This window comes from Xenia sp. Carnegie-2017, unplaced genomic scaffold (genome assembly GCF_021976095.1).
Source record: "Xenia sp. Carnegie-2017 unplaced genomic scaffold, XeniaSp_v1 HiC_scaffold_3, whole genome shotgun sequence".
Classification (NCBI taxonomy): Eukaryota; Metazoa; Cnidaria; class Anthozoa; order Malacalcyonacea; family Xeniidae; genus Xenia; species Xenia sp. Carnegie-2017.
In genome coordinates this window covers 5,020,329-5,036,352 of record NW_025813493.1, presented here as the reverse complement: position 1 = coordinate 5,036,352, position 16,024 = coordinate 5,020,329, and the positions used below count along the sequence as shown (strand labels likewise).

The 16,024-nt window shown below is 33.6% G+C and overlaps 2 protein-coding genes across 2 annotated transcripts; one reads left to right on the top strand and one right to left on the bottom strand.

Moving 5' to 3' along the window:
* Positions 1-713: 713 nt before the first annotated feature.
* On the bottom strand, positions 714-2,056 carry LOC124454956. Its single transcript, XM_047005708.1, has 4 exons — positions 1,991-2,056; positions 1,559-1,614; positions 1,045-1,132; positions 714-864 (listed from the first exon to the last, which is right to left on the bottom strand). Exons 1-4 carry the CDS (start codon positions 2,014-2,016, stop codon positions 714-716), a joined length of 321 nt encoding a protein of 106 aa, XP_046861664.1. The 5' UTR covers positions 2,017-2,056.
* Positions 2,057-6,754: 4,698 nt separating this feature from the next.
* Positions 6,755-14,968, top strand: LOC124454822 (choline kinase alpha-like). Its single transcript, XM_047005576.1, has 9 exons — positions 6,755-6,898; positions 7,699-7,939; positions 8,289-8,422; positions 8,622-8,729; positions 9,834-9,892; positions 9,969-10,053; positions 10,627-10,735; positions 12,145-12,226; positions 14,605-14,968. The coding sequence occupies exons 1-8, from the start codon at positions 6,792-6,794 to the stop codon at positions 12,199-12,201; spliced, it is 900 nt and encodes a 299-aa protein (XP_046861532.1). The 5' UTR covers positions 6,755-6,791; the 3' UTR covers positions 12,202-12,226; positions 14,605-14,968.
* Positions 14,969-16,024: the final 1,056 nt, after the last annotated feature.

Genomic DNA, 16,024 nt, shown 5'->3' with positions numbered 1-16,024 from the left:
CATTAAAAGTAGTACTACATGCAACACATAACTATCTTCATAGGTACATCACTATCTTCATATGTAAATCACTATCTTCATCCATACATCACCACCTTCATAAATCCCCACTCCACCTTTATGTATCCCCACCATACCTTCATAAATCCCCACCATCATACATTCAAACCTTCATGCATCCACAACTTGATACATCCTTAACTTTATAAATACCCACCCTTATACATACACACCTTCATCCATACACACCTTCATATGTCCGCACCTTTAAACATTCCTAATTTTAAGGTTCCCCAAGTAATAACTGTGATTGATGGATATATGCTACTATGTGCCTAAATTCAACAGTCAAATTCAGACCACTAAGAGTGGTGACTAGTTTATAAAACTCTGAGAAAATCCTTCTCTGTCCTCATTTAGGACAGTATAACAAAGTTGTCATTTTCAAAACTTGTGCTTTTGACTGATTACTCTGTAAACATTATGAGTTTAAAATTATGGGCTTTGTGATGGGGAAAAAGAGTCTTACTAAAAATGTGAATTTGAGGTCAATGTAAGACAGCATTATATAATGCTTAACAATGAAAAACTTTAAAAATTCTAAAATCATTGTTTGAATTGGATTTACTTCATTACTGCGTAGATTAGGGCAGCTTCCCAACCTTTTTTTCTCTTTCATGATGTAATCACTTTTCACAGTTTCATTTATAATTTTACATACCGATACCCTCACTATTTATTTTGATATGACTGCTTTCATTTTGTCCAACATCATTATCCTTTCTGCCATAAGGTGTATTTATTAGTGACATTTCAATTGCTTTTTCTATATCTCTTTGGTACAACTTTTCACGAACGGAAGGCCTTACAATAGAAAAAAAATCTCATGACGTTGTTGTATCACACATTGAAGAAATTAGTGTGTACATTGGATTACACAAGGCAAAACAAAGGCTTATAAAGGATTAGAGATCTACTACAATATCTGTGTAAAACAGCATGATGCCCTTTAGCCAAAATTAAAAATCTATTTATGGATCACACCTTCTCTCGCCTTTCTTCTCTTTATTCATTTCCTTCTCTTTATGCTTCACCTTCTTTGTTTGTGGTTCAAAATCAACTTCAAAATCATCTGAAACATATCATGAAGTCATAAATACAAAAACTTAGCAATTTAAAACAAGAGAAATCTATAGAACATGCAGGCATGACATTGAAAAGGAAGTAAAGAATGGATCCCCGTGTATATTTATTGCATATCTACCAAATTAATAATCTCAACTTTTTCACAATAAAACAATGTAAAATGTTTAATAGTGCACTAGATCAATCATGCAGCCAGTAAATAATTGTGGGGATAAATTCACATTTGTTGCATTAGTATTTTTTTGAACAGTGTCTATGTAGGTACATGTAAACTGATACAATATAAAATGTACCCTTCTCCTACCTATGTAAACCACAGTGTATAACCACATACTTTACTGTAAAACAGAGCAATTATAATTTTCATTATTAGCTACGTAGCTATGAGATCACTGTATGTACAATACATTACCTTCACTTTCACAATTGGAGCTCATATCAGTATAATTAACATTTTTTCTCCCTTTCCTACAAGAGATGATGGTGAAAAATAAAACATGAGTAAAGCTAAATGCTTGTAGATGTAGATCTTCAAGGTTCGAGCAGTCCTGAAAATGACTGTTGGTGTTGTTAATGATTGACATTTTGACATCCTTTGATCATCAGAGTCAAGTAACACACCAACAGCAAGAATTCTTTTCAGGACTACACAAAGCTGGACGATCAACATCTAAAAATATATAACATAATAGGCAATAAAAATTATAAATTCTAATATTAAAATCGTCCCTGCTTTATTAATCACCAATATTGTCAACCAACAGTAAACTTGTTTCACCCATATGCCATACCATAGTAGTGATAGTACAAATTGGAATCAAGTGACAACTTTTAGAATTCTTACCTTTTAGATTTTCGCTTAAAGGTCATCTTTAATGCATATTTACAAAATTAAAAATTATGCTATCAGGGAAAATACTAATGAAGTTAGGATTCAAGTTTAACTTCTCGTGGTTTTAACATGATTTTCATTATGTAGTTGAATAATCTTATAAAGTTTCGCGCCTTGGCGTCATTACACTGGATCATATCATTACACTGGATCATACACTGGAAAATGCATTTTTGTGTATTTCTTTACTTTTAAACTCATAATAGAGCTTAACAAACAGTGATACATTATTAAAAAGTATTTTTGTCTTGTTGAAACACTCTTTTAGGCTTTTAAATTATTTAAATCAAAGTTTGCTTTTGCATAAAGACATTGGCACCTGCAAAAGGGGGTAAGAAATATTTAAGTTTCCGTTGCTAGTAATCGTAAAGAATGTCAATCACAACAAAGATACCACCTTTACAGCTAAGAAATTTACCATACATTGTCAAGATTATTTTTAATAGAAAAATTTAATTTCCTGTGAAAGATGAACGGTTGTCTGCATATTATCTACAAGTACAGCTCGTATTTTGGCACTTTTACGTCGAATTTCTTTTGTTTTGTCTTTATATAACCAAGGAAGGGAATGACGCAAGCATGACAGCGCAAAAAAAACGGTATATTTGTAATTTTCCGTGAGATGAAAAGATTTGTTCTTGTAAATCATGTAAAATTGTAAGCCTGGACTAAAAAATTTTATACATAACATAAATTCAATGAGTTCTCTTTTTGGTCGAGTCCTGTGTTTAAATCAGGCTATCAAAACACCGAAATTTAAATACCCAAAATGAAATTTAGAATTTTCTAAATAACCTTTTTAAGATCTATCAGAATAATTAACACCAAAATGTGTTCATGTGTACCTTAAAATACAGATCACGACAGAGCTCAAGAGCCATTACTACTTTTCAGGAAATGTTAGGGATGCATTGAGCTATCATAAAGACACGGCGTTTTCAACAAAAGATTCCGATGATGAAGGAAACTGCGCTGCTTACTGGCAAGGTGCTTGGTGTTATAAAAATTGTTATTATAGCAACCTTAATGGTAAAAATCTTGCTTGGCTTGGTTTTAATAACGTGAAAACCAGTGAAATGAAAATCAAACCATGAAGAATTTTTATAAATTTAGTTTAGGGCCTGTTCATATGAGCCGGGCTGGCCGACTTTGCCGGGCCAGTTCCTTATTTGATTCGCATGAGGTGGGCTAGCCCGACAAAGTACAGTAATAATAAATTACGCATGCCGCAAAAAAGTCCAAATCCCGACAAAGTACAGTAATAATTATTTACGCATGCCGCATAAAAGTCCAAATCCCGACAAAGTACAGTAATAATTATTTACGCATGCCGCATAAAAGTCCAAATCCCGACAAAGTACAGTAATAATTATTTACGCATGACGCATAAAATTCCAAATCCCGACAAAAGTACAGTAATAATTATTTACGCATGCCGCACAAAAGTCCAAATCCCGACAAAGTACATTAATAATTATTTACGCATGCCGCATAAAAGTCCAAATCCCGACAAAAGATTCAGATAAAGAAACAGATGGCGGAGGAAACTGCGCTGTAAATGCTAAAGGTGCTTGGTGGTATTATTATTGTTATGATTCCAACCTAAATGGGTATTATTATCATGGCAATTATCAACCTTCTGCATCTTGGTACAAAGGTGTTGTTTGGAAAGATTGGAAAGGATTTTCTTATTCTTTGAATAAAGTGATGATTTCATGACGATAATGATAATATCTGTAGTGAACATTATGTATTTTGTCGTAGAGTTTGTTGCTTAGTCTTTACAATGACATGAATCTCTACAGTCTTTATTCGTGTTGATTGATTGGCAGATGGATTTTTATTTGGACTTGGTGTAGTATTTACTGAAACTGTGTCGCAAAAAGCAACCCAACTTCAGCTCGCTCTGGTGCATAACTAATATTAAATAACTAAATAGGTTTTCGTGATTTTTTACCATAATGAAAGAACAGTATCTGAGCTTTCAAATGTTGCGTGTTTGTATCAAAATATAAATTTCCTTTTTATCTCCTTGAAGAAGAAAAGCAGCTGCAGCAGTCTATGATTTCTTACATTTTGACTTATACCGTTTTAGTGTTTAAAATGCTTCATATCTTTTTGATGAACTTTTTACTACCTTGAGAATAGTTCGCAAACTTGCTGTTGAGCTTTAAGCAATGTAGTTATGTAGACTAAAAAGTAAGTTGCTAGCGGTAACTCGTTGGTAATTCGTTGGTATGTTATTGGAAACTTGTTGAGATATTTGTAACACGTGGGTATGTTTAAGTAACTCGTTGTTAAGTTATTGGTAATTAAGTCGTTTGTAGGTTGAAGAAAGCTTGATGAAACTGAACGTAGTTGAAGCATCAAGCGTACACTCGAGAATTTGGAATGTGACTCGTGGACCAAAGAAAATACGAATGATTCCAACCATGTTGACGACGATAAAAGCTCTGTACCCATGGCGAAGACGAGGTTTCAATACCAAAACAATCGAGTAACAAAACCGAGTCTTCTGGAGATGTTGTTTAAAGAAATATCGATGAATCATACTTACACTGTTTAAACTCGTTGGCTCAAGTGGTATATAGTAGTGGGAATTGTTCATGATCTTGCTAAAGACATGAAAAATATATACCAGTGTCTTTGCTTTAGGACGAGGAATCTGATTTTGAAAGTGAAGAGGAAGCAATCACCACAAGAGATTTGCATGCAAGAAGATTCAAAGTGTACTCTGCAAAATTTGTAAATACGGATGGAGTGTTGTGAGAAGAGTACCCTATAGAATGTCATTGACGAGGTATTGTACAAGGCCAACAGAGAATTTTTCAGTTTCTCCCCGAGATTGTAGAAGACATTAGTTCACTTTCATTCACAGGTAGAAACTTTCCAGTATTGCATGTCCTACCTTTGGCGGCCCAGAAATCTGTTTATGTTTTTTATGCAATCGATTTATGTAGTAAGTATATTTCTTGATTTATATGCAATGTTTGTTACGTGGACTATCTCGCGTGAGTTACACGTATGTATGGTCTTAAAGGTCTTGACAAGGTAGGCAACTCTCAGTACAAATTAACGACCGTTAACAGAAACACTTTCACAAAACCATAAATATCTTATAAGTACATGGAAGACCACGAAAAAATACATCTCATTAGTCATGAATAATTTTACTGCATTTTGCAGTTTTTTACATTAAAATGTATTTCCATGCATATGGAAAATGCAAATGTTTTTAGGTTTTGTGCCAAATATTTCTCAAAACCTATGCTAGGACACTTATCTAAACATTCGTCATATTTTTGAATGCTAAAACGCGATGCAGATTGGCTAAAATTGTTTTCTCATTCATTCATTCAGATTGGATAAAATTTTTTTGATTGTTTTCAAAAAAATTAAGCGCCTCCCCCCCCCCTCCCCCCGCGCTCAACGTTATTGATGGTGTTTGTCGGAAATTTGGAAACCTGTGGGAATTTTTGAAGTGAAACGGCAAAGTGATGAAAGTGATTATTTATTCAATAGTACAACAAAAATGAAATATATTTGGACTTTAAATCCATTCTCACCAATAAAATTAATAGCTATAGATTGTGTGCCATTTGTAATATTTTTTTTATCAAATTCTTTGCAGTAATTTATAAGTAGGTAGCAAATTGTAAAAGATATTCACGTGTTAAGTTCAGTGTCCATCAAATTTCCTTATTCTCCAATGTCACTAATCATTTCCGATAAAAAACAGATAAGCAGTACTATGACAGAAAAACGCCTTTCGAATCTCGCGTGTATTTCCATCAACCGAGAAATTATTTCGAAAATTTCCATTTGAGAACTTCAAATGCCTTTCTTGAACGACAAAACCAGGAGAATTTTTTAATAATTATTTGTTATTTCACGTTTGTTGCACTTGGTTTATTTAAAATGGTATATCCTTATGTATATTCATTTGTACACAGTTTTTAAACCCCATTTAAAAAAATACATTTCTTTTACCCACGCCCAAATTGCCACGCCCTGTTGTAGAAAAATTTATCTATCAGCACTGTCAAAGAAATTCATAATTACGCCACTAGTTACAGTACATTTCTTGCTATCACTAATCATTTGTAATATTACAATTACTAATAAACGATGATAATTTAATTACTTAATATTGTTACTGTAAGCAATGCACATTTCAAGTAAATGGTTTGAACCCGGGAGTATCGTTACAAGTTTGTAAATGTAGATCGTCCAGGTTGGTATAGTCCTGAGAAGGACTGTTTTTGTTGTTGTTGACTGACGTTTCGACAACCTTAGCGGTAGTCATTTTCGGAGTCAAAAGCAAATTTCATTACCATGTTAATCATTTTCTAGAAGTCCTTTGGCTCTGCGTTTTCACGATAAGTTTTGTTGGAAATGATATTGTGACATTGAGGGATGAAGTTTACACCTCACTTCATATTAGGAAATGGTCGACCGCCTTCTGTGCACGAATGAATAAGTATCACATGGCTAAAGCTTTGTTTACGTTGAACATGTCATTTGTTGCATGTACTTTGTGCAAAGTTCTTGCAATTTTACACCTCATCTCACCAAACGACCTCATGATAGACCTTCAACGACCGTAGAATCAGTGATTGTTGTCATTTCTTGAGTAAATTCGACACATTTCTCTAGCCATCACTAAAATGACTGCGCTGTTGCTTGGCTGGTTTCGACCATACTTCGCCACAAAGCTCTGCGTAGTTTGAAAAATTATTTTCTTACTGGAAAAATGGTTGACGCTAAGATCAAAGATTTCGGCTATAATTTATGTCGAAAATATCTCGGTGGGGAATGGAAGAAAATCAGTCCACAACATTTTGAAATTGAACGAATTCAGTAAGTACAATTTTCAAATTCGTAACTGTAAGAACTATATTGTATAGATGCGGCGACATTTATTTGATGGTAAAAATGTTCTCAATGATATTAAAGGTGAAAATGTTCTCTATATCTCTATTGCCAACATTTTAAAGAGTACTGGGCTGTTTGTGTTAGATGCCACACTAAATTTCTTCTCAAGATTTATGTGTTTCGATGCAATATGAAAGATTTTCTGCAGTTTAGCAAGGCTGCAGATTGCAAAGTGTGATGGATTTCAAAAAGATATCTTCGGTGTGTAAAAGGCCACACCTAAAGTCCAGGTTCATCTTAATATGTAGAAATTTCTCCAGCAATTATGCCAGCCAAATAAACACTGAATTCTGCAATTGCAGAATTCTCTGGTGTCTGTCCACGAAAGTGGTAAAATTTGTCAAGTGCAGCTAATTTTTTTGTAATATCAAACTTCCATGTCTCATATTTTTTATGTCTGATATTTTCTTGTTCAAAGTTGTTTTAGTTTTGTTCAAGGGTGGAGGCAGAATACATATGTGAAATAAAATAAGCATCCTTGCTTTATATGCAAAGTACCTTCATAATAGTGCCTTTGATTTAGAAATTAATTTCGGGAAGAAAAAATCTTGTAAGATATGATTAATCTAAGAATGGGCTTATTTTGTATATTTATCTAACCAATGCTCTGATCTTACCTCTATGCTTATCTATCTTTGTTCTTTTGTTGATAAACTTACTTCTCAGAGGAGATGAAATCATAGTTTGAGTGATTATTTTAACCAATACGCTTTTTACAATTATAGTGGTGGATTAACAAATCATTTGTTTCTGTGCTCTCTGCCACATGAATATGCAAATTCAAATCCTGATGGTGTGAACAAAGCACTGCTTCGGATATATGGTGCATTCTATGCAGATTTGTCTGACAACAATGTTCGCATGATGGAGGAATGCATCATTTGCGGCCTTTTAGCTGAAAAAAAGATGGCCCCAGAGTTGTATGGTATATTTCCCGAAGGAAGACTTGAACAGTTTATTCCTAATGTAAGTAGCAAAGAAAATCAGCGATTAATGTAAGGAAAGTTTATCTTTTTATAGTGAGTATATCACCTGCTTGTATGGAAAGAACGTGCCCTAGCTTTCCAGCTTTAATATCAACTTAAATCTGTTCTAGCACAGCTGAGTTTGTATTCCACTGATAGTAGTATTATCAATATTGATTATTTCATACTCATTATACAGTCTGTATAGAAAAATTGTAAATTCATTCTCATTTGTGTTGGAAAGAATTTATAATTTTTGAATTTAACTGTTAAATAGTTAAAATTTTCGCAACATTAATTTTTGCATTGTTTACCAAAGTTTAATTTACTTGTGTTGTAATTTGTTAAAGGTTCGAGCATTGACTAGTCGGGAAGTCCAGTATCCTCGTTTATCACAACAAATAGCTGAGCATGTTGCTGCGTTTCATAAGCTAAAACTTCCTCTCTCAAAGGAAGGAACTTGGTTTTTGGATTCACTTCAAATGTGAGTTTGACTTTTTGAATCTTTTGCACCAATCTGAAATAGTTTTGAAGTAAACCCACTTTCTGTTACAACTTTTTTAAAATATATTCAAGACTTCATATTGTTCAAAATGACCTCACCATCTCCTTATATTATTATTTTATCACAGTGTACAGTATATAATGCGTTGATTGTACATAAACTATATTTTTTTTGATAGATTTGTGAAGGAAATTAAAGGTCTTAAATTTTCCAATGTTGATAAATTAAAGATCTTGGATGAAATTTTTCATAAATTTGACATTGATGAAATTCTCAAATTTATCAGGTATGGAAAATAGTCTGCTACTCAAAAACAGAACATTCTTGGGGACTAGGGAGACAGGTCACATGCGGGGGGGGAGGAGCTTGTTGGGAAACTAGTGTGTCTACAGGTGAGGTATTTACATGATTTTGTGATTATAATTGAGATCATACATTGTGACTGACTGAGCGTACGTACGATGTAGGATTAGCTGGAAAAGTAGATGATACTGACGGTTTTCCCTTTTTAAAGTTGTCTTAGTTTTTGATTTTCTGGTATTTTGAAAATAAATTTATAAATGGCGCTGATTGGTTGAATGCTCGCAAACCCCTTGTTTCAGAAACTCTTTTTCAGTCTCGCAAAAGTATCGCAGATTGCGTGGTTTGCGTGGACACGGAAAATTTAAACAATATGTCGTTAAATTTCTCTTTTTAATGTTGGTTTTAAGTTATGAATGAAATACATACTTGTGAAAGTTTTGGAGCAACTCGAAATTCATTGAAAGTACTCAATTCGTGCTCGTGCTTGCCACGCAATTTATTTTTTCTTCCAAACTTTCCCGCGTTTAGAAACACAGTAAATTTTTTTTATTACTTACATGATAAATGAATGCTTATTTTTATACATATGCATTAGGTTGTCCTTGTCTGTTTAAGCTACTACTACTGCTAGTCAGTAGTCTGACAGTGATGTTAAAAAATGTATGCTTCATGCCTGATGAAGATCAAATATCGACGTCATGATAGAATAATAATGTTTCTTATTTTTCTGCGGTTTTTTTTTATTATGTTGCCTTTGGACTACGTAGCCGTTACTTAAGAATTTTTACAAAGAAGAACATTATATGGATGCAATTGTATGACGTACTTACTTATTTGGACACACAGTCAATCAACCACAGTACTAAATGAATAAAAACAATAGATTTTTGAGTACTTTAAATTCACATAATCACAAATCATTAATTTATTTAATGATATCATATGAGACATTAATTGCTGAAATGCTGTGCACAAACCATATACAAAGTTAATAAAACTGGAAATACTTATGTTCCAAAAAGATGTTTTAGGATCAATGAATTTAAGTGTTGCTTACATTATTGTTATTTTGTTGTTGATGTGTTAGGCACGTGGTTGAAAACAGCCAATCACCAGTTTTCTTCTGCCATAATGACGTACAACCAGGTAAAGATTTACAACTATGTTATTGTGAATATTATGGGTTTTTAATAAAGGTTAAATATAATTTAAATACCTTCAGGAAACTTGTTGGTGAAAGCAAATGAAGATCTCGATGAGGCAAAAATTCGTGTGATTGATTTCGAATATTCTTGTTATAACTACAGGTGAAAAAAAAGAGAGAAGGATAATTTTCGTTTAAACCGCAAATGAGGAAGGAAGAAAGGAGACATTCTGTTCTATATCTAGAATATTATTTCATCTTTGCGCTGCGTAGAGTTGTCAAATATTATGATAGCAAGGGTTTTGTTTGTTCACTTAAGCCCGCCGCACACTGGTAAACTTGCCGCGCGTACTTCGTGACAAGTGTGATCGACAAAATTAAAAAAACGCGCGTTTGATATTTGACTCATCTGTCACGAATGACAAATGTTGTTCAAAACTTCCGCGCACACTAGGAAATTTTGTCGATCACACTTGTCACGAATAACGAGTACGCGCGGCAAATTCACCAGTGTGCGGCGGGCTTTAAAGCAGTCAACAATTGAGCAAGGGGGGGGAGGGGAAGAGCTGGCAACAAAATAACCATATTGTACCCATAATGCTTTTCAACCGGTTGCTTATCTTTCTTCTTGAACATTTTAAATTATTTATTTCATCAAAACTGTTCAATTTTTCTTATTTTAAACATTGTTTACCTTGTCAAACTTTTTTATAATATTTGTTATTTTTTTATTCAGAGGATACGATATTGGTAATCATTTCAGTGAATGGATATTTGATTACAATCATCCACATTATCCCTTTTTTACCGGAGACGTCACCAAATATCCTTCTTATGATCAAAAGGTAATTCACTAATATATGTAATAATTTCAGAAAAGATAAAAACAATTTTATGGTTAAAAATAACCCCCGAAGTATAGTTCATATGAAAAGGATGATCTGCTGTTTACAATGTGGCTATCTATTATTGCTTGAATTGAGTTACAGCATTTATAGCTACCATGTGTTAATGATGTGATGATTGTGCTTTTCCTTGCGGTATAACTATTTATTATCAGTACTTTATTTCTGTTTTTCTCGTGTTTTTTTTTTGCTTTTGATTGCTTTGCTTATTTTGCTTTCTCCTCTCGGTGTTTTGCCGTAGAGGTATTTCCCTCGGTGTTTTGCCGTAGAGGTTTTCCCCCGGTGTTTTGCCGTAGAGGTTTTTTGTCGTCGGTGTTTTGCCGTAGAGGTATTTCCCTCGGTGCTATGCCGTAGAGGTTTCCCCGGTGTTTTGCCGTAGAGGTTTTCCCTCGGTGTTTTGCCGTAGAGGTTTTCCCTCGGTGTTTTGCCGTAGAGGTTTTCCCTCGGTGTTTTGCCGTACAGGTTTTCCCCGGTGTTTGCCGTAGAGGTTTTTTGTCGTCTGTGTTTTGCCGTAGAGGTTTTTTATCGTCGGTGTTTTGCCGTAGAGGTGTTTCCCTCGGTGTTTTGCCGGAGAGGTTTTCCCCCGGTGTTTTGCCGTAGAGGTTTTTTGTCGTCGGTGTTTTGCCGTAGAGGTATTTCCCTCGGTGCTATGCCGTAGAGGTTACCCCCCTGTGTTTTGCCGTAGAGGTTTTCCCTCGGTGTTTTGCCGTAGAGGTATTTCCATTGAGTTCTATGAGACTTGGAGGGAACACGTTAACAAAATTACTATAAATTATTAGCGCGCGGCCCGTGGTCAAAAACATGGCGGATTTTGGTTGTCAAAGTCAGCGGAAAGGCGCGGGCTCATGAAATAAAAATTTTGTAAAAAATTCTTATTCTAAACTCTTCGAAATTTCAGGTATTTTTTGTCCGTGCGTATTTACAAGCTTATAATGAAACGACTGATGTCATGTTAGACGAGATTGAAAAAGTTATCGACCAAGCTGACAGGTAAATATTATAACAATCGTCCTCTTGTATTAATACAGCGCAAGATAAATTCTTAGATTTCTATGAGTACGTATGTCTTGACAGATTTATTTTCACTGTCGTAGTTCTCGTTTATTTAAGGTTCAGTTTTTGGAATACGTCAGTTTAGGGTTTAATGACGCCATTTAATTTAGGTCGGTTTTATGTATACCTTTATAGGCTTTTATTACACAGCCTATTCAAGTAACTTTTTACCTATTGCACGCACGTGCTTACATATTGGCGTCGGTTTTGTTTTTCTGCGAATAAATGTTAATTTTACGTATGTTTTAAAAATATTTATGAAATAACATCAGCTTTGTTTTCCTTTTTTTCTATAGATTGTCTCTTCTTTCTCATTTCTTTTGGGCGATGTTTTCAATTCTTCAGAGTTATAAATCCTCGATCAATTTTGGTTATCTCGTAAGTAGATGAACAGTTAAATAGTGTTGTTTACCGTTAGATTTACATCACGTTACTGAATTTGACTTTTTCTTTGTTGTATTGTCGTACCGTGGTATTGTATCCTAAACACCATTTGATATTTTTAAAATACCATATCTTATAAGGAACATTCTACATCGAACAATGTTTGAAATGTGCACCACCACTTTATCATCTTTTTACATATAGTTAGTGTTATTTTTTCAGAATTATTGTGTTTAAATAGATGGTCTTTTGGACTTAGTTCTTTCCATGTGGATTTATTCAGAACAGATGTTACCATTCAGTAATCTCTCATACGTTACGCATCTCATTGTCTTACTAATTTGTACATAATGAGCACCTCTTATTGTGGACAAACGTTGAAGCAACGTAACACTTTGCATGGATTTCAATAATTAAAAAATTTCCAGCTGTATTATTAACCGAAGGATCTCGTATTCAAAGTATTAATCTCACATACAACGTATTAGTCTCACATACAACGTATTAATCTCACATACAACGTATTAATCTCACATACAACGTATCAATCTCACATACAACGTATTAGTCTCATATACAACGTATTAATCTCACATACAACGTATTAATCTCACATACAACGTATTAATCTCACATACAACGTATTAATCTCACATACAACGTAATCTCACATACAACGTATTAATCTCACATACAACGTATTAATCTCACATACAACGTATTAGTCTCACATACAACGTATTAATCTCACATACAACGTATTGATCTCACATACAACGTATCAATCTCACATACAACGTATTAGTCTCATATACAACGTATTAATCTCACATACAACGTGATCTCTCATACAACGTAATCTCACATACAACGTATTAATCTCACATACAACGTATTAATCTCACATACAATTAATCTCACATACAACGTATTAATCTCACATACAACGTATTAATCTCACATACAACGTATCAATCTCATACAACGTATTAATCTCACATACAACGTATCAATCTCATACAACGTATTAATCATACAACGTATTATTCACATACAACGTATTAATCTCACATACAACGTATTAATCACATACAACGTATTAATCTCACATACAACGTATTAATCTCACATACAACGTATTAATCTCACATACAACGTATTAATCTCACATACAACGTATTAATCTCACATACAACGTATTAATCTCACATACAACGTATTAATCTCACATACAACGTATTCATCTACGTATCAATCTCACATACAACGTATTGGTCTCATATACAACGTATTAATCTCACATACAACGTATCAATCTCACATACAACGTATTGGTCTCATATACAACGTATTAATCTACATACATTATTCTCACATACAACGTATTGGTCTCACATACAACGTATTAATCTCACATACAACGTATTAATCTCACATACAACGTATCAATCTCACATACAACGTATCAATCTCACATACAACGTATTAATCTCATATAGAACGTAATAATCTCACATACAACGTATTAATCTCACATACAACGTATTAGTCTCACATACAACGTATTAATCTCACATACAACGTATCAATCTCACATACAACGTATTAGTCTCACATACAACGTATCAATCTCACATACAACGTATTAGTCTCACAAACAACGTATTTAAAAACGTCAGAAAATATCTAGAGAAATGCGAACCTCTACTTAAATAGGAAATGTTACGCAAGATGGTAGTTTAAACAGTTCTTAAAAAGAACTGTGAGTTACTAGCATTTTATCACCATTGCCCAGTATTATTTGAAATAAAACATGTTTTGCGAAATATATATTTTGTTTCCTCTATGAAATAACAATAATGGAAACGAATGAATTCCAAAAAAATTATTTGAATTTTTCTTTTTACATGTATTGATGATTAATTTCTAAATTCTCTTTAATTGATTTAATTGATTAAGCTGAGATCAACTTTCCACATTTGCAAAGGCTTTTGAAAACTGACCTGTAGTCCAAGCAGCGTATTGCGTTATATCTTTTTGTTGTTTTATAAAGAATAGACACAAAATATTCCTTTTTTTGTTTATTAAAATATGTTCATAGGAAATTTTATTAAAACCTAAACAGACAAACAGAGTTATTTGCATGCAGTTTAACTGGTGCATTATCGTACGTTGAATGGGGCCTCTAACATGTACACAAACTTGTTTACATTTTTGCAGTAAATTTTGTCTCAATTACTCCTTAGTAAATATTATTTTAATAAGATTGCCTTTTCAGTATAATGGGATGATGTTATGGACTTCCTTAAGGCTAAAGTTGAGCTGTAGTTAATATGTCTTCATCTACTTGATTACTTCTCTTTTTCTTTCAGGAATACGCCCTTTTTCGAATGGAATGCTTAAATCATTTCAGGCATTTTTCCGAGGAGAAACCTGGAGACAAGTTGCGTCGTGATAATGGTAAAATCCATTGTGATGTTTAGGGTGAAGTACATTTTTTGGTGATTAGAAAGAATGTCATTCAGATGTAGCAAGTATGTAAATTATCTCCACCAACACAATTGCTTGTTTGCGTCTTCATTCAAAGTCTTCTTGAATAACGGGGTTTCTTTTTGAATTTACCAATTACTAACAGTAATGTGCTTAAATGTAAGGTGTGTATGACTGCGTTCACTTGTGTGTGAATTTCTACACAAATTTTCAAATGAATAATATAACGGTTTAACTCTATCTAAACAACAGTTAGGCACACTGTGTTTTCTATAGGTTATGTTCAACCATTCTCTTTGGCGGGAACAAGATTGCTTCATGACAAACCAGATAATGTATCAGATAGTCGCATGACATGCATGATAAATCCAAGATGGCGTGAGAACGAGGCAAAAAACATCAAAATTTTTTGCAATTTACTTTCACCACAAACGTCAAAGAAATGAAAGAAAAGACGTCACAGTAGAACTATATCAATAAATCTGCCTTCATTTGGAAAAAAAATAGAAATTTGTTTTTTCACCACGGCATTCTTCAAACCAAAAACTGCTACAAAAACATTCCGACACAAATCATTTATCCCAAATTATTCTTAATTTTTGTCTTTCCTATGGAAAAGCACATCACACAAGGCCAAAATATTACCATTAAGGCATTTTTGTGATTATCTAAAAGCGCATCTAGTCGAAGAAATAATGCGCAGCTTCTTAACATAGGCAATACAACATCATTATCGTGTATATAGTTGCGTCGTTTTGCCTTTCCAAACAAACTTACGTATGACAAATTTTAGTATCTTTAACAAAAATATATGTATGCTAATACTTCAAACTAGAAATTATGCTAATACTTCAAACTAGGTTATGGTCACAGATTTTAGTGCGCACAATTCTGAGAGTACTGTAGTAGCCTGCCCTTCCATGTATAAAGATGGTAGAACTACTCACACACTTTAACTTTTCAAATGTAGTTTCTGCCTCATCAGTTGCCTTTTGTATTGTTTCATGTTTCACCTATGCCGTTGTATTCATTCCCTGATCGTAATAAGACTTCATAATAGCTTTTTACAAGTCAGTTAATACTTCATACTGTTTCCAGTTGCCGCCATTTTAATATGGTACAGTGTGTCGTGTGCATGTCGTGTGTTGATGATATATAGATTGATGCATATATAAATTAAATATGGCGTCAATAAGAACGCTTAGAGGATCTCCTACATCACACACATGCGACGTTCTCTATTTGAGAAGTCTTGCTTCAGACGATTAAGAACATGCGACACGGGTAATGATTTGAATTTTT